Source organism: Vipera berus, assembly GCF_964194415.1.
Source record: "Vipera berus genome assembly, chromosome: 1".
Lineage (NCBI taxonomy): Eukaryota > Metazoa > Chordata > Lepidosauria > Squamata > Viperidae > Vipera > Vipera berus.
The window spans coordinates 208,071,682-208,091,070 of NC_138202.1; the positions used below are offsets into that span (position 1 = coordinate 208,071,682).

A 19,389-nucleotide genomic window follows, 5' to 3' on the forward strand; every position below is an offset into this window, starting at 1 on the left:
CATTTTTAAATAATGCATCACTTGATCTTCTGTGGGAGACGCAAGCTATCACTGCTTTTGCATTCGGAGAGATGGATGTAGCGTCTGCCTGCAGATCTTTAAAACGGCTAAGTCCCTCCCCTGGATCAGCTGGCCCACAAGTCCCGCAAAAGATGCAAAATGCAGCTGCTTTAAAGAGTTGTAGACTGATGCTAGGTTCACGCTCTTGTCTTCGCTAAAGCAGATTTTTGGAATAGAACCCGAAGCATTCCCCAGCCCTGATTTAGGTATATACATATAGCACATGAACAAGGCACATGAAGTAACCATATGCCTAAATATATATATCCTGCCCTTACGATTTGTATCCAGCCCTTATTACTGTATAAGTAACTCAAGGCTGGGAACATACATAATACTCCATTCATGTGATCAGTTGTGTTATTAATATTGATTATTGTGCTTTGGCTGTTTCTGTGTTGAGAAATGTTGCAAGAAGGATATTATTGCTTGAGACAAATAAACCTATATGTATTTTCCTGAGAAATTGAAAAAGAAAACTATACATTTTGCCAATACAGATAGTCCTTGACTTATGACTACAGTTGAGCTCAACATTTCTATTTCTACAGTTAAGTGAGTTGTGCCCTATTTCACAACCTTTGATAAATTAATAACTGCAGTTGTTAAGTGTATTGTGTGGTCCTTAAGTGACTCTGGCTTCCCGCATTGACATTGCATGTCTGAAGCCACTTAGCAGCTGGTGATCACATGACCCTCGGACAGTACAACTGTCATAAATACATGCCAGTTGCCAAGTGCTGAAATTTTGATCACGTGACCATGGGAATGTTGCAATGGTCACAAGTATGAAAACCAGTCATAAGTCACTTTTTTCAGGGCTGTTGTAACTTCAAATGGTCACTTAGCGAAAGATTGTAAGTCGAGGACTACCTGTAATATATTAACTTTGAGCTATGCAAATTGTTAAGTAAGTGAATATGATCAAGGCTTTCCCAAGACATTCCTTTGCAATGGGTAATTTTAATTTAATGTGAATTATCCTAAAGATTAACTTGTTACAACTAAGAAAACTTCAGCTTCCTAAAGAAGGAGGATTTGAAAAAAACCTAGATAAGTAGTTGGTTTAACATTATAGGGGAGATGGGCAGCACAAAAACTTAACACATAAATAAAAAAAATAAACCTGATAGTGTGTGAATTGTCCATGTACTTCCCCCCCCCACAAGATGTTCAGAAGTGTGGTGTGTGTGTGTGTGCGTTGCCATTCTTGACTCCTGGCAAGTGCCCTGCAGATTTTTGACAATATTTTCTAAATGGTTTGCCAATGCTTTCTTACTAGAACTGAGAGAGAGATTGGCCCATAGTTCAAGAGCTGAAATAAAGGAGTCAAAAGAAAGTAATATATCCATTATAGCCTTACATTGTGATGCCTTAAACAGCAAATTTCTCAGTCCTGATGATCACCAGTTTTATATACTGTATAATAGATTTAGTAATACAAAGATAAAATGTTTGAATAGATATATAATATTTAATTATGTTTGTTTTGTTGGCTGGCTGAGATTGGCAAAATTCTAATCCCTTGGTATTATTGGTAGGTAGATGACTATTTTTTGTTGTTAGGATGCCAAGTTTTTCTGTAGGTGGTAGATGGAGAGTGTGGCTATAAAGATAAATGTTGTTTTCCACTGATACCTCTCCATTAAAGTTATTATTGTTGTTACTGATTGCCATCAATTGTCTACTACCATCCTTAAAGACACAATTTTAGTTAGCTAATGATGGGATTCTTGTATTTAGTATTTATATATTAATGATTAATTGTATAATCATTACAATTATTGTAACTATTCTTGCAGTTCTAGACTGCTTTCAATAAATACCGTATACCCTTGACCGAAGATCGGTACACTCCTTCTATCTGGGATGGTCATCCTCTTCCACCGAGCATGCAGCTTTGGGAGGGATGCACATGGAGCGGTGAGGGAGGAAGGGGACACCTGCCTAGCCAGCCAGATCGCCCTCACATCCTACAATAAATACAATAACCCATCTATAAAATATTCATAAATACAATAGTAGCCTGTTAAAATCACTGAACATTATTAATTTTTTAAAATTAGTTTTTAAAATTTAAATTTTTGAAATTAGTTTTTAAAATTTAAATTGTTAAAAAATTGCAATCAAAATTGTTGCTCATGGACAAATTTTTATATCTGAATGGTCTCTTGGAAAGGACTGTTCTTTTTTTTTTACCTCAGAGTACCAGCACACCTGACCTTGTCAAGCTGTTCTAAAGAAAGGGGCCTGCTACCAAGAGTATCTCAAGCCCCGTTAGTGGGTATAATCCTTTATCCCCTGATTTTTTTTTTACAGGATAAGACTCCTTGTAGGGCAAGCAGAGTCTATATGAAAAAGATGGTCCTAAAGCTAACATGTTTCCAAGCCATATGGGGCTGACCAGATAATCCCAGCACTTCATGTTGAGCCATAAATTTACTGGCAAACAATGTAGCTCCTATACTAGTATCAGTGTAGCTCTGTAAAACTGATTGGTACCAATCAGCAAATAAGTTGTGTCATTCTCTGCCTTCGGAGTTATTTTCAAAGACAGCTCCAAGTAGTTGATAGAGGCAAGAGTGTGACTCACTACTGTCTTCAGCACCTTCTGGATTTTGCAGTTATTTTAAAATAAATCATTCCTCAACCGGAGACGTCTTGGAAAAGAAATCACAATATGTCTCCTGAAATCTATATTTTAAAGATTTTTAAAGAATGTATTGGAACAGACTTCAGTTATCTGACAATTCCTTAGCTGTATTAAGCCTGCATATCTTTATAGCAAGAGAGAGTGCTAGAACTGGGCAGGATTCAATAGAGTTTGAGGAAATATGAACAGGAAATAGTAAGATGCTTGGGCAGGAGAGTTTGATGGTGCTTTGCAGTATGGCTTTATTGTGTCTGATGCTTTTATTGGGAGCTAACTTCCTGTAAAAATCCCTGAAATTGTTCAGATCTGAAGCATAGTTCTGGAATCATTGTGCTTAGATCCTAACAAGAAACTCTTGCCTGTACTTTCTTTTTGCTAACTTTTTATTTTAAAAGTTTGTATTCCCGTGACTTTTCCACATGATTTGGATGAGAAATCTAATCCCAATAATTTGGAATAATTTTTAGATAAAAAACCAAAACACCTGAACAACTCAGTATATATTTAAATGCAACATGGTGCTCAGCGTGACACATTTACTTGCTGTCAGACTAACACTGTCATTTCCCTCTCTCTCCAAATCTAATTTAGAGATACCCACCCCAACTCCCTGTGTGCTACAGGAAACTTTGTGATTTAGAGTCACCACAAAGCAAATAAAAAATATGAAAACAAATCCTGTCATCCAAGCTGCCATTGACCTCACAGCTGGGGCTGTAGGTAAGTCTTAGGCATTGCTGTTTACATAAATCCTGTTAAGAACTGATAGCAGATACTTTTATGCTCTTTAAACAAAGATCTTCTCTGGAGGTATAAGGCAATTCTGTCGACAGCAGTGTGAGTCCTAAAAGTGGCTTTTATAGTGGAGGCCACTAAAGGGGAATAATGTTTTGACCTTGCCCTGAATTATGATCTTCCCATGAATTGCTTCCTTTCGTCTAATCCCTTCCTATGGAGGAAAAGTAAATGTGTAAGCATTTTTTGTCTAATAATTTCCCAACTGCAGCTTTCAATTTATTGAGCCCTTATTTCATGCTTACACAAGCATTTCAAAATATGTCACAAGAAAAGGTTGAGCAAAGAGTGATTGGAGAGACAAGATAATCTTTGCTTTGTGTTGCATTCTTTGGTATATCTAAGTGGTGTGCTGGTTTAGTCAACTGCCTTTTATTTGTTTGCTTTCAGGAATGCAGCAGTGTAGATGGCAGCTACTGCTGTTTCTCTATAGTGTCAGCTGTTACCCAGGTGAAAAGTGAAGACTGCCAACCACAGATATAGAACAAGGCCTGTCCAGGTTTGGAGCATAAAGCTCTCCTTGGTAGGGGGGGCTTTCTCCCCCCCCCCACCCAGGCCAAGCATTTGCTCATGGGAAGCCTATAAGCTAGAGACACATGAAACGCATAATACTTCAAAGTGAAAACCAGCTGTTTGTGTAAACTAGAGGAAAGTTTCAAATTTACTCTTGAGACTCCTTTCCTTCTGATGAGACCTGCAGAGAAAATGCTGCTGATATCAGAAGCCCCCCAAATTGGCTCTGATGCAGAACTACTGCATTTTCCTTCTTCTAGGTCTGACCTGGGTGTGTCAGCGAGGCCAGTCTGAATTAGTGGAGCTTAATAGCCAGCGTGCTGCCTGGGGAATTCTGGAAAATGAAGTCCACACATCTTAAGAGTTGACCAAGTTAAGGAATACTGACTCTATTGTATTTCTGGACAAAGATCCAGAAGAAGCCGGTACATACAGGTGAAACTCGAAAAATTAGAATATCGTGCAAAAGTTCATTTATTTCAGTAATGCAACTTAAAAGGGGAAACTAATATATGAGATAGACTCATTACATGCAAAGCAAGATAGTTCAAGCCGTGCTTTGTCATAATTGTGATGATTATGGCATACAGCTCATGAAAACCCCAAATCCACAATCTCAGAAAATTAGAATATTACATGCAATCAATAAAACAAGGAGTGTACATAGAACAATATCGGACCTCTGAAAAGTATAAGCAAGCATATGTACTCAGTACTTGGTTTGGGCCCCTTTTGCAGCAATTACTGCCTCAATGCGGCGTGGCATGGAAGCTATCAGCCTGTGGCACTGCTGAGGTGTTATGGAAGACCAGGATGCTTCAATAGCGGCCTTCAGCTCTTCTGCATTGTTCAGTCTCATGTCTCTCATCTTTCTCTTGGCAATGCCCCATAGATTCTCTATGGGGTTCAGGTCAGGCGAGTTTGCTGGCCAATCAAGCACAGTAATCCCACAGTCATTGAACCAGGTTTTGGTGCTTTTGGCAGTGTGGGCAGGTGCCAATTCCTGCTGGAAAATGAAGTCAGCATCCCCATAAAGCTCATCTGCAGAAGGAAGCATGAAGTGCTCCAAAATCTCCTGCGTTGACCCTGGACTTAATGAAGCACAGTGGACCAACACCAGCAGATGACATGGTTCCCCAAATCAACACAGACTGTGGAAACTTCACACTGGACTTCAAGCATCTTGCAGTGTGTGCCTCTCCATTCTTCCTCCAGACTCTGGGTCCTTGGTTTCCAAATGAGATGCAAAAGTTGCTCTCATCAGAAAAGAGGACTTTGGACCACTGAGCAACAGACCAGGTCTGTTTTTCTTTAGCCCAGGTAAGACGCTTCTGACGTTGTTCAGGAGCAGCTTGACAAGAGGAATACGACATTTGAAGCCCATGTCCAGGATCCGTCTGTGTGTGGTGGCTCTTGATGCACTGACTCCAGCCTCAGTCCACTCCTTGTGAAAGTCCCCAACACTTTTGAATGGCCTTTTCCTGACAATCCTCTCCAGGCTGCGGTCATCCCTGCTGCTTGTGCATCTTTTTCTTCCACACTTTTCCCTTCCACATAACTTTCTATTAATGTGCTTTGATACAGCACTTTGGGAACATCCAACCTCTTTTGCAATTACCTTTTGAGGCTTTCCCTCCTTATGGAGGGTGTCAATGATGGTTTTCTGCACAACTGTCAGGTCAGCAGTCTTCCCCATGATTGTGATTCCTACTGAACCAGACTGAGAGACCATTTAAAGGCTCAGGAACCCTTTGCAGGTGTTATGGCTTAATTAGCTGATTAGAGTGGGACACTTTGAGCCTAGAATATTGCACCTTTTCACAATATTCTAATTTACTGAGATTGTGGATTTGGGGTTTTCATGAGCTGTAAGCCATAATCATCACAATTATGACAAATCATGGCTTGAACTATCTTGCTTTGCATGTAATGAGTCTATCTCATATATTAGTTTCCCCTTTTAAGTTGCATTACTGAAATAAATGAACTTTTGCACAATATTCTAATTTTTCGAGTTTCACCTGTATATGAAAGAGAAATTTGCAAGCATCATTTAGCTGCTTGCTTGTTCTGTTCTTTAAGAAGGGAGGAAAAGCAGGAGCCAGCAATGCCCACATCCACACCAGACCTAGCCTCATCTAAGACAGAGCCAAGTTTGTACCTTGTTTGCAATTCTTAAGCCAGTGTAGTTGTCTCCACCGTGGAAGAATAGGGTTTTTTTCTATAGTTGCATCCAATTGTTAAAAATGATTGTCAGGAGCACAACATAATTAATTTCAGCTGTATAACGTGTGCTTTTGGATACAAAGAATTGTTTTTTTATAGTTCAAAGCATTTCACTTAGAAAAGCCTTCAGATTCCTTTGATTCTTTGGTTTTGGAGGAGAATGATGGGAAGATAACTTTTTGCTCCCAAGTATTTCTTCTGTAGGTCCTTGGTGCTATTTGAGTTTCATTGTTTTCTTGCAGATGTTTCATCATGAGTGTTTCTTCTGTTCAGGGTAGCAGGATTTCATAGAAGTCGCTTTCCATTTCTTTTCTTTTCACCATCTTAAGCACTTCAGTGCCATTCCTGAACGTTTCCCAGCTTTTTTTAAAAAAAATCTGAGAAGTATTGTGCCTCTCTTCTACATCTCTAGAACTTTGATCACTGAGCACTTCCAAGTAAGGAGAACGTTAGTTTTTTTCTGTGCTTTCTTTCTTCAGAAGAAAAAAAAAGTTTGTGCTGGGATTCCTACTATTATATATTGTTAACATGCGGAAATCCCATAATTCTTTCAGGTAACTTAATCTTAGAGCAAGCATCAGCAGCTGTTCTACTTTTTTATGATAGCGCTGATGAGATTAGATTTAGATCACAGTTCTTTTCCATGCTGAGTGAGGAATTGAACTTTGGTTTCCTAAATCTGAGTCGTAGCCACAGATCCCCTCTGTGCTACTTTTCTAAACTGATGTACTCCATATATCGCGACTCCCAGAATTTCTCACCAGCACGCCAAAAGCTGCATTGGCTGAGAAATTTTAAATTGCTATTCTCAAACAGCTTACAGATTACAAAAAGCTTGCGCTGCACCAGAGTTCCCCAGCCTTTCTGGCTTTGCGGACTGGTGGTGCGGAGGGAGAGAGGAGATGGTTCTGCGCATGCGGCTGGCAAGCATGCGCATGCGCAGCTCCATTTGCATGAGTGGTGGGCACACTGTTTGCCCAAATGGAACGCACGTGCTCGCCCACTGCTCACATAAGTGGGGATGCGCGCGTGCTTGCTCACTGCTTCTGTGGCCCAGTTTTAAATGGCTCACAACCTAATAGTGGGCTGCAGCCTGGGGGAATGGGGATTCCTGTACTACACTGATTCAGCTCTTGATATTTGTGGGTACTCTACAGTGAGATTCACAGTCTGAGACTGATAGAAACTTCATTCATGTCCTAACCAAGGACCTAAAAATGATTAAAGTAGTATCTAAAAATATAGGCAGTTCCAACCAGTTCCTAATTTTGTAAAATTAGGGCGTTTCCTTTATTTTTATTTATTTATTTATTTATTTTAATTTCATTCCATTTAATTATTTAATTAAATAATTAAATAATTTAATTATGAAATTATTTTAATTTCAATTAATTTAATTTCTTTTCCGAAGACTCAGGGCGGCTTTACAAGCTTAGCAGTAGGTTATGCTCCAAGGGCCCCATTCAAAATTTGTATAACAACAGATTCTTTTTTCCATCAGCATTCAGCTTTGGTCTGCAAGTTCTGATATTTCATAATTTTTTCCAGTTGTTTTTCCTCAGTCATTGTTGTTGTTAGTTGCGAAGTCGTGTCCGACCCATCGCGACCCTATGGACAATGTTCCTCCAGGCCTTCCTGTCCTCTATCATCTTCTGGAGTCCATTTAGGCTCATGCCTACTGCTTCAGTGACTCCATCCAGCCACCTCATTCTCTGTCGTCCCCTTCTTCTATTGCCCTCGATCTTTCCCAGCATTAGGCTCTTCTCCAGTGAGTCCTTCCTTCTCATTAGGTGGCCAAAGTATTTGAGTTTTAGCTTCAGGATCTGGCCTTCTAAAGAGCAGTCAGGGTTGATCTCCTCTAGGACTGACCGGTTTGATCGCCTTGCAGTCCAAGGAACTCGCAGGAGTCTTCTCCAGCACCATAGTTCAAAGGCTTCAATCCTCAGTCATAGCATCATCCAAAATAGCAACATAAATGAACCAGACTTTCTTCTTTTCAATAAATGTTATATCAGGCATGTTATTAACAAGATGCTTGTCTGTTTCGTTCTTAAAGCCCCATAAAATGTTAACCTACTTATTTTCCAAAACCTTCTCAACTTGATGGTCCCAAATTCAAATCCAAACCTCTGGCAATGTTTCCATTGACTGTTTCTGGCAGTTTGTGAAATTTTGCTTCAGCCACTAATCAAATGGTCAATTGTGTCAGCCTTTTTACTACAAAGGCAATATTTGCTATTGTTTGTAACATGTTAAACATTCGCCTTCACGCAACTAGTTGGCAAAGTTTGTTCTTGAGCTACTAAAATAAAGCCTTCAGTTTCTTTCTTTAACACTCCTGGTCTTAACCAACTCCATGTGGGGTTTTTTAAATCAGCTTTTCCTTCTACATCTTTCATGCATTGACTTGTTCTTTCGATTAATGTCAGTTTCCAGTTGTTTCTTTTCTATACTCAGCCTTCACTTTTGCAGTTTTCAAGAGCTATCCTTGATTGCCTTCAGCAAGGATTCTTGGCTTTTCTTAATGTAGCCATTCAGACCATGCTTTTTTTTCTCCACAGTTCGTTTCACCTTTAGAATTTTTTTTTTTTAATTCCATTTATATCCCGCCCTTCTCCGAAGTCTCAGGGCGGCTTACAAGCTTAGCAGTAGCCTTCATTCTATGTATATGCCTGCTTATTAGGGCTTTCACACACACACCCCCAAGCGGCATTATTACAAAGTCAGCTTAATTGCCCCCAACAATCTGGGTCCTCATTTTACCTACCTCAGAAGGATGGAAGGCTGAGTCAACCTTGAGCCTGGTGGGATGCGAACCTGCACTAATTGCAGGCAGCTGGTGTTACTTAAGGAGGCATTAGCCCACTGCTCCACCAAGGCTCTAGCTTCTTCAATTCTTGGAGTACAAAGCATGGTCCAATGTCATTAGTTTTCTTGTCTTCCAATTCAAGTCATCAGCAGTATTATTTTGTGCAATTCAAGAGAGTATACATAATGCTCTCACTTCCTATTTTCCCCCAAAGCACCACTATGTAAGGTTTTAATAAGTCCCTTATTTCAAAAAAAAAAATTGGGATAGTATGATTTTAATACATCAACTCCATCCAGTCACCTGACTCTACCCTGAATTAAGAGATTGTAAGGTCGTAAAAAGAGAGAGCATGATTTTAATATATATTATTCTTTATTTTGAAAGAGGGAAGGAGTGACTGAAATGAAACATAATCCAAATCTCAGAAAATATGCTCTTGCCTTCAGATTCATGAGACTTGGCTTATTGAATATTTTTTTAAGATAGCTTTAGCACTATATGAAATTGCCAGTTGGTGCCCTTTCGGAAAAGTTGAGCAACGCACAACTTTATACACATACACACACGCACACAAAATAAAATAAAAATGTTTATGTGCCTTTTTTGTCATGGATAATTTTCTTTTTCCAGTTCACCTCCTTTTGTTTGAGAATGTCACGTAATTGCAAAAACAAAAAACAAAACCCAGCCCCCCAACAACTCCCATTTCTAATGTTTTTACTTTCCTTTCTCATGTAGGAGGTACTGCCTGTGTGATAACCGGTCAACCATTTGACACCGCAAAGGTGAAAATGCAGACATTCCCCACCATGTACCAAGGGTTTGTGGACTGTTTTGTGAAGACCTATAAGCAAATAGGGTTCCGTGGCTTCTACAAGGGGACCACCCCTGCACTTGTGGCAAACATTGCTGAAAATGCCGTGCTCTTTATGTGTTATGGCTTTTGCCAAAATATTGTGAGGAAAATTGCCGGCCTAGACAGGAAAGCAAAGCTGAGGTTAGTGTATTATTCCCTCAACCGCTCTGCAACTAATAGAAGGGTTTTTGGGTTTTTTTTTAAAGTATCACAGTTCAGACGTAGAAGTGCAGTTCCCACACCAGAAAATGAGATCCTGTTGAAATAGAAATGCTGCTGCTTGATTCACATGTTTTTTCTTCTAATTACATCTTGATTCTCCTCTGCATTTCTGGTACTTAGGACAAATAACAGTAGTTTAAAAGAGAAACAGCTGTGGATGAAATCCTTAAGTTTTGATTAATTCACTTAATTAGGTAATGCATCAGACAGTATTCCAGGCAACCCAGCCTACTACTATGGCTTTCTCAGTGAGATTGTTTTAAAGAAGAGTCTGCAAGAACTACTTCTTTTGTCACATAGAAGAAACTCTGAAAATCTTTTCCTTGCCTTCCTATTCCTGAAGGAATGGCAAGAAAACTTGCTGTTTGTAACATGGGACTTTTTGTCCTTACTTTACCTTAAACCAAGGATGGGAAGCTTACGGGCTGCACGTAGTCCTTCATCTGCCCCAGATTGAGCCACTGAACTTCAGTGGCAGAATGTCTGATTTGGGGGGGTGCTTTTTCTTTTTTTCCAAATACAAGAGTGGGAATGTAAGCAGGAGGCTTTTCAGAGGCCTAAAAACATGTTTGCAATCCAGGTGCTGGAATTGGAAGCAGAAACTCAGTTATGCAATTTCATCCTGTTTTGGGAGTTTCTTAAATAAGGATGGGAATATTTATTTATTTATTTTTTATTTTAATTCCATTTATATCCCGCCCTTCTCCGAAGACTCAGGGCGGCTTACAAGCTTAGCAGTAGCCTTCATTCTATGTATATGCCTGCTTATTAGGGCTTTCACAAAACCCCCAAGCAGCATTATTACAAAGTCAGCTTAATTGCCCCCAACAATCTGGGTCCTCATTTTACCTACCTCGGAAGGATGGAAGGCTGAGTCAACCTTGAGCCTGGTGGGATGCGAACCTGCACTAATTGCAGGCAGCTGGTGTTACTTAAGGAGGCATTAGCCCACTGCTCCACCAAGGCTCCATAAAAGTGGCTTGCTCCAATAAAAGTGGCTTGCTCCTATTCCCACTGTACATCCCTACAACACCTTGAAAAGCAGGTGAAAAATACTGAACTCTTCTGTTGATGTCACTGTGTCATTGGATGGTTTCCTGTGACTCCCCAGAAAATCAGGCGGCTGAGTTGAGGTCCCCAATCTAAAGAAATTGCTCGCCTCTGTTTTAAACCATGGTTTGCTGAAGGAATCCTAAATAGCTGATTCTACAACATGATAAATGATAAGGCATAGATTGCAGTCACAGTGGCTAGAGTCATATGATAATTGAACCAAAATTCAAATCATATGATGGCTTTGCATAATATATAAACTACATCCATCCACTCTCTACCAGCTTATCCAGACACTGATTTCTTTTCAGATGAGGTTTTTGTATTCCTTGCTAGTCAGATATCTATAGCAAAAGGTGTTACAATGAAAATCCAGTTGATAGATTTCAGGTCAGCAACATGCAGGGAATATATTTTTTCCATATCCGATTTCCTAAAGAATTATATCTGGAATTTACCTGTTTGCGGCTCTTAGTCAATTGGCAGAATCATGTGAGGCTTCAGTAGATCCCCCATGGATCTGCTAATCTGACCTGTGACCTTTGACAAATATATGATTTTCTTTCAGAGAGTTGCATGATTAGATCACCTGTTTATTCGTAAGCCCAGTTAATGATTTTTTAAATGTTAATTGTTGACAACATTAATTGCAAAAAATCCCAAGACAAAATTAAAATGAACAAAAAATAAAATATATAATATCAGCTTAGCTTCTTTTAAAGCCAAATAGATTGCAAAACAGCTATAGGGCTACTAAGCTTGGTGTGAAAGTAGATGAACCTAGAGGGAGTATTAACATACTCTTAATGCCTATGAGTTGTGCTAAGTTAAAGGATTCTTGAAGATGGATGTAGGACACTTGAAACTTTTGAAAAGATAGAATACTCTGGACAATGGATAGGCCTGGAAAACAAATGATAGAAGCCAACAGGAGCGAATGATTCTGGAGTTTGAAAACTTTTGCAGGACTGCTCCTTTTAGATCATGTAGGCATCCAAGGATAGGCAAAGCAAAAATAGAAATACTGTGGAAATATGCTGGATCACTGAGCAAGAAAGGATGGTGACTGGAAAAAAAATGGATACAAAACTCTTATCACATCCCCAACTTCTTTCTTTCCCCTAATTTCATTACTGGAAGTGTTTATCACTGTTGACCAGTTACCCATTGAAAACAACAAAAAGAGGCTATACCACTCTTTTCCTTTAATCTTGGTACAAAAAGACCCTTATCTATTAATGGTATTTATACTGCATCCAGTTTTACAGCAGGGAATTTAAAAGGTGCTTCATTAAATCCAGTGTAGAAAGCATGATCATGGTGATATAATGATTTTATCCCACTAATTATACATATAAAATTCAAGACGGCGAGCATACCTAATACTCCTGCCTTCTGTTTTCCCCACAACAACCACCCTGTGGTTCACTCAAGTCAGGTGGGATGCTTAAAATGCTCCTTTGCTATCTCTTTCTAGAATTACTTGCAGCAGTGACTGAGTCAAGGCATGCCAGCCTTGAGCTTCATGTGATTTCCATATACCAGATACGTGTTGTCTTTTTTGCAGCGACCTTCAAAATGCCATGGCTGGCTCCTTTGCTTCTGCCTTTGCCACTTTGGCCCTCTGCCCTACAGAGCTTGTGAAGTGCCGCTTGCAGACCATGCATGAATTGCAATTATCTGGGAAGATAGTGCAACAGCACAAGTAAGTAATTCGTTAGCCTCAACCCTGCCTGCCTTTTCCAGGTTTGGAAGTGATATGGCCTTTTTAATGAGTTTATTTCTCTGTACTTAAGATGCTTGTATTTTTTTTAATTATGTTTCTTATATTTTTTATTACATTTTTATTGATTTACTGGTTTTTTAATTTAAATTAAGAATTTTTCACAGAGTAAAAGATAAATGGAAGGAAAGAAGAGAAACAAACAAAAATTAGGAAATAGAATCACTTCCCATCTTTTGTTCAATTCGAGTTATAATCATATAGTCCCTCCTCTTAGATATTATACAAGTCTCTTCAGCCCCTCATTTAGTCAACCTAATGAGAAGGAAGGACTCACTGGAGAAGAGCCTAATGCTGGGAAAGATCGAGGGCAATAGAAGAAGGGGACGACAGAGAATGAGGTGGCTGGATGGAGTCACTGAAGCAGTAGGCGTGAGCTTAAATGGACTCCAGAAGATGGTAGAGGACAGGAAGGCCTGGAGGAATGTTGTCCATAGGGTCGCGATGGGTCGGACACGACTTCGCAGCTAACAACAACAACAACAAATGAGGGAATAGTTTAGTTTTTCTCTCACGACTAGAAAATTTGTGCCTCACCAGATGCGAATGAACTGCAGCTCTAGGATCTGTCCAACATCTATTACATTTTTCCTGTTTTAAGTAATAGGCAAGATTCCTAGAAGCTTAACCACTGGCAATTAAGATAAAAAGTTTTTTTAAAATCAGGGATTTGTAGTATCTAGATATCTATAATCAAAAATTTGTACCAAACTACTTCTGAGATGGGTTTTTGAGAAACACACAGCTTAATTTTAACTATTGATATGTACTGTGTTCCAAGACAGGAACTAGACATCTTTGGAAGCAGTTTTTCCAGCTAGCCTTTCCCATCGTTAGCTGGCAACCTGTTTATAATAATAATCTATTTCTTCTCCTAGTACAGTTTGGTCAGTAGTCAAAAGTGTTCTGCAAAAGGACGGCCCCCTTGGCTTCTATCGTGGTTGGTTCAGCACTTTACTACGTGAAATTCCAGGCTATTTTTTATTCTTTGGAGCTTATGAATTCAGTCGGACCTTTTTGGCATTTGGAAAGCCAAAAGAGGAATTAGGTATGTCTGAGCTTGCTAACAATATGACTTCTTGTCTTGAGATAAATACAGCTCCTCTTAATCCCACCCTTGCTGACTTTAAACCCAAAGGATTTCTGCATAATAATAAAAAAATCTTGCTGCCTGTTCAGAATCTTCTCCTATAAACACAGTAGCTTTAAATTATTTATTTATGGCATATCATACATAGACTAGCAGCCTTAAAGATTACTGCTGATTAAAGAAAAAAAGCCCAATCCAAATTAGGTGAAGAAGAACCAGTGCCCATTCTTTCCTTCAGTTCGTGACCTACACAAAAAAAACACAACCTAACAGCAGCCAGGTCAGAGAATTAGCAGACAGCTTAATAGCCAATACACCCAAATAATGTTTCAAGTGATTCTCATTAACTCACCAATACACTGTACCTTAAAACAAACATGCTTACCTGCTTTAGTAGGATAACGGGAGATTTTTTTTAATAAAAAAATTGCAGGTTGGGGGAAATCACTTGAGGGTTTTTTGCTATCATATTTATTTATTTTATTTATTTATTTATTAATGGGACTTATATCCCACCCTATCTCCCGAAGGACTCAGGGCGGCTAACAACAATAACATACAATAAATACAGAAATTAAGATAAAATTAAAATTAAAGGTCTCTGTACAATAAATTAAAATTAAAAATTGAAATAAATTAAAGATTAGAGTTAAAATTGTCAACATAATTAAAATCCCTGTCAGTCCAGGTCAGCCAGGTGGAAAAGGAGTGTTTTGAGGCCGCGGCGAAAGGACTGGAGATCTTGGGCCATCCGAAGCTCAGGGGGGAGCTGGTTCCACAGGGCTGGCGCTCCCACAGAGAAGGCCCTTCCCCTGGGGGTCGCCAGCTGACATTGTCTAGCCGACGGTACCCTGAGGAGGCCTTCTCTGTGTGAGCGTACTGGGCGATGGGAATTCGTTCCCGGCAGCAGATGGTCCTGCAAGTATCCCGGGCCTAAGCCATGTAGGGCTTTAAAGGTAAGTACCAGCACCTTAAATCTCACCCGGAGGGCAACCGGTAACCAATGCAGCTCACGCAGGAGGGGTGTAATATGGGAGTATCGGGGTGCTCCCATCACTACCTGTGCAGCCGCACTCTGCACCAGCTGAAGCCTCTGGGTGGTCTTCAAGGGCAGCCCCATGTAGAGAGCATTGCAGTAGTCTATACGCGAGGTAACGAGTGCGTGGGTGACTGTATGTAGGGCATCTCGGTCCACAAAGGGGAGCAACTGGTTTACCAGGCGAATCTGGGCAAATGCCCCCCTAGCCACGACTCCAATATGATCTTCAAAACTGAGTCGTGAATCCAGGAGGACGTCTAGATTGCGTGCTCTATCAACGGGAGGTAACATCTCTCCTCCTATAATCAAAGATGGAACCTCTTGGACTAAACGAGATGTCGCTACGTAAAGCCACTCAGTCTTGGCCGGGTTGAGCCGGAGCCTGTTCTTTCCCATCCAAATCTGTACCGCTTCCAGGCAACGGGACATCACATCGAGGGCATCACTGGGTTGGTTCAGGGTGGAGATGAAAAGCTGGGTATCATCAGCATATTGATGATACTTCACCCCGAAGCCACGGATGATCTCTCCCAGCGGTTTCATATAGATGTTGAACAGGAGGGGCGAGAGCACCGACCCCTGAGGCACCCCACAACTAAGGGGCCTAGGGGTTGACCTATTAGAATATGCGACAATATATTAAGCTCCTGCTGCTTGTTTTTATAGGTCCAGTTGCATTGGTGCTCAGTGGTGGCTTCGGTGGCATGTGTCTCTGGATTGCTGTTTACCCAGTGGACTGCATCAAATCTAGGATCCAAGTTCTTTCCATGGCAGGAAAACAGACTGGCTTTATGAGAACGTTTGCAAGTGTTGTCAAGAATGAAGGTTAGAATATGAAAGAGACTAATGAGCCCATGGGTGACGGTATCTCTTAACTTCTGCAAAGCCACAGCTGTCAGCTGTTCCTTATACTTTTTTATGAGGGGAGGTGGGGGGGGGCAAAACAAATCTGGCTGTTTTCCAGAGAGCACTTACTTAGTTTTCACAGGTGATGGTCATGTGTTTACTTTTGGTAGCATTAGGTAGTTTCTCTCTTCAGAATAACATGTGCCTGGACCACACTTTGCTAAAAAGAACCAGCTGGTTGTCAATTCACATCTGTTGGTGCTGCTACTCATTTTCTTTGTAATGACAGGAAGTTAAATTGCAGGGCCAGATTAGGATGGATTATCAGCATGATCAGATAACCATTAATTTTAGGAATGATGGTTGAATACAGCCAGGAAGAACAAAGTAAGACTCTTTCACTTTTCAAGGCTGAGGTTGGCAAAAAGACTACAAAGACAGGATTTAAAATGTTACTTATTACTACATGAACCTGAAATAGTGCTTAGGAGGTAAATGTAACTTAGTCATGGACTGTTGTAGGACAGTTTGCCTGTATATGAATGTGTATAGTCACGGTAACAGGATGTCGATTTCTCGTGTATTAGGTTTGAGTCTTCTTGCCTTGGTCTGATTCATTCGTGCTAATTCATGGTTTGTTGAATAAAGCAGTTGGCTGGGTTTATAGAAGAGATTAAATCACAAACAATAACCCACATTTGAACTTAGTATAATGTGTAAACCCAGCTCCTCTCTGTCTCCATCATCTCATGCCCTTAGAAAGATTACATAATTAGTCTTTAGGATCAACCTCTTTTCACATACAGCGGGCTTTCCTGACCTGCCCCCTTCAGGTTTGGGCTGCAGCTCACATCATCTCCAGTAACGTTCCATATCACAGCACAGTAATCCAAAAGCAAATCGTATTGTGACTGTTTTAAGGCTTTAGAATAGAACAAAGGCTCCTAAGTGAAGGGCAAATAATGTGTATGTCATCATGCAAATGATGCAACTTACATATTTGACTCAAATATGACTTTACATAATTACATTATTTGTATTATATCGACCTATACTATACTTTTTATAAACTGTACACTCATTTCAGTTGTTGTTCAGATTCCTTCTCTTGGACTTAGCAGCTTTCTGGTCTAACTTTCTGTAAGAAAGTTAAGTTGCATAACCCGTGAATCCATGATTAATTTAACCCTTTTAAGATATAATTAACCTATGACACTGGTTATCAACTTGTGGTCCACTATCATGAGAGGGTCCACAAAGGTTTGAAGAACTGTTATGATTTAAATCTTAAGTCTTGGGGGTCCATGACCACAAAAGGTGAAAAAAAGATTGAGAACTTATGATAGTCACAGTCCAGATAAAAATTTAGATTTATTTTTCCTTTCAAATGCACTATCCAAATCAATTGCAAGATAGATTTATATATATAGTTTTATTATTAATGTAACCGTCATTTCAGTCTTATACCAGTAATTTCTTCCTTTATTTTTCGAACAGATTAAATTGCTTAACACATTTCTGAACATTATCAACTACATGTTAAAGTAAATAATAAATTTAGATAAGGAAAAATCGTCTGATCAACCGAAAACTATTTAACCGTTTCTTCCAAATTTGCAGGCAAGCTGAAATTCCTAAAAGTTTAGCTTTTGTTGGATTTCCTTCTTCAGTTTTAAATCAGTGCAACATAGTCTGAGTTTTAAAAAAGTGATGGAAATGAAATTCCAAGGTAGTTTTTCTAATGCTTAACGTCTTCCTCATAGGTGTGTTTGCCTTGTACTCTGGACTGAAACCTACTATGATCCGTGCGTTCCCAGCCAACGGTGCCCTGTTTCTTGCCTACGAATACAGCCGTAAACTGATGATGAACCAGTTTGATAGCTAGAACCTTTATCACAGACTGACATCATTGGAATTATTGTGGTCACCACAGCAATTGTCCAAGTGTGAGTGACAGATTTTAAAATCCGAGAGTGAAATGACTGCGATTTTTTTTAAAAAATGATTTCAGTAAAAATACTGTATTTTCTAAATATTGTGTGCTTTGTGGATTTATGCATTTAGACCAGCACTGATACTACGTGATCTTACTCACTTCTATAGAAATTTTAGGTATGGGACTTTAAAAAAAGAATGTGCTGCAACACCAATTAACTGTAAGCTTGCAACATAAGTGACTGCATTAGAAGTATCTTAATATTCTGGAAAGCTGAGCAGGAGGTACATTGCAGAGAGGTTTTTATAATGTTCCACATTAGTTAATTTGTATACAACTCTACTTATTGGTGATTTGATTCTTACACAACAGAGAACATTGGAAAGCACCTTGCAGATAAAATCACTTGTAATCCAGTACCCAATATTTCTCTATAATGTTCCATGTTCCCAGAATATAATGCTCTTGTTCTAATCAGCATTCTGTTGATAGAGAAATCAGATTTTTTTTCATCCTCTAATGACATATTATCTACACAAGTCTAAACATTTCTCTTTAAAAAGTATTAATATAATCTCCTGTCTTTGGCTATAATCACATTTCTTAGGTGTAGCATGTTATTAGCAGCAATATGGACAACAGTTGGCTCAGCTTCTATAACAATGCTTTGGAATGGAGTGATATTTTAGTCTGCATTTAGCTCACTGACACTGCATCTGAATTCAACGTACAGAACAAGCTTTTAGCTGAAACTCAATGTACTGAACAGTATCCTTCACAAATATGCATGTTACAAACTAATTTTAGATGCGTCAAACATCTTGGAATACAGTAGTAGCAAATTCCGCATTAGATGCTAATTTTGGAAACTCAAAGTAGTATTAATAACTTATTAAACACTAGATCACTTTTTTCAAAATTGGCAGCTCTAAGATGTGCAGACTTCAACTCCCAGAATTCCCTAGCCAGAATACTAGCTGGAGAAGTCTCAGAGTTGAAGTTCATACCACTTAAAAGTTGACAAGTATGCAATATCTGCAACAGTTTATATAACAGAATATCTAATGTTGCTTGACAGGTTTGCATACAAATGATTAGAAGGACTGACAACATTTCAGAATAAAAATACAGCATATGATTTTTGTCGATATTAGATGTTAAACCTGCCTTACATATTACAAAAATGGAGTTCCCACATGAGGGATAAAAATTATAAAAAATACACCAGGTCAGAAACTCAGTGAAAGGCCAATGGAATGCAGAGAGGAAGGAAAAGCAGGTAGAATCTCTCCAACCTTGGGGCATCATGGCTCACACATGAATCTGATGAATCTGGCATTAGAAGCCATTACAATATAGTTAAGCCACATCTCCAGACTCCCAGTCATAAATTGCAATTGGAAATTGGCCAATAACCCAGTCATTTTGGGGGGATAGAAAGATAAAAGCTTTTTAAAAGGTCAGAATAAGATAACGAAGAACTTGTGAACTTGTTACTGAGTTTA

At 39.3% G+C, this 19,389-nt stretch overlaps 1 protein-coding gene across 2 annotated transcripts in view; it reads left to right on the top strand.

Moving 5' to 3' along the window:
- SLC25A15 (solute carrier family 25 member 15) overlaps nucleotides 1–17,974 on the top strand; it is an 18,513-nt gene extending 539 nt beyond the window's left edge. The window contains exons 2-8 of one of the 2 annotated variants that reach the window (XM_081318009.1): nucleotides 2,265–2,340; nucleotides 3,305–3,433; nucleotides 9,798–10,056; nucleotides 12,758–12,895; nucleotides 13,852–14,021; nucleotides 15,769–15,927; nucleotides 17,712–17,974. In XM_081318009.1, the coding sequence (XP_081174135.1) occupies nucleotides 3,379–3,433; nucleotides 9,798–10,056; nucleotides 12,758–12,895; nucleotides 13,852–14,021; nucleotides 15,769–15,927; nucleotides 17,712–17,833 (903 nt within the window). In that variant the 5' untranslated portion in view covers nucleotides 2,265–2,340; nucleotides 3,305–3,378 and the 3' untranslated portion in view covers nucleotides 17,834–17,974. The remainder of the gene's footprint in view (nucleotides 1–2,264; nucleotides 2,341–3,304; nucleotides 3,434–9,797; nucleotides 10,057–12,757; nucleotides 12,896–13,851; nucleotides 14,022–15,768; nucleotides 15,928–17,711) is intronic. The other variant, XM_081318008.1, reaches the window with a different exon arrangement.
- Nucleotides 17,975–19,389: the final 1,415 nt, after the last annotated feature.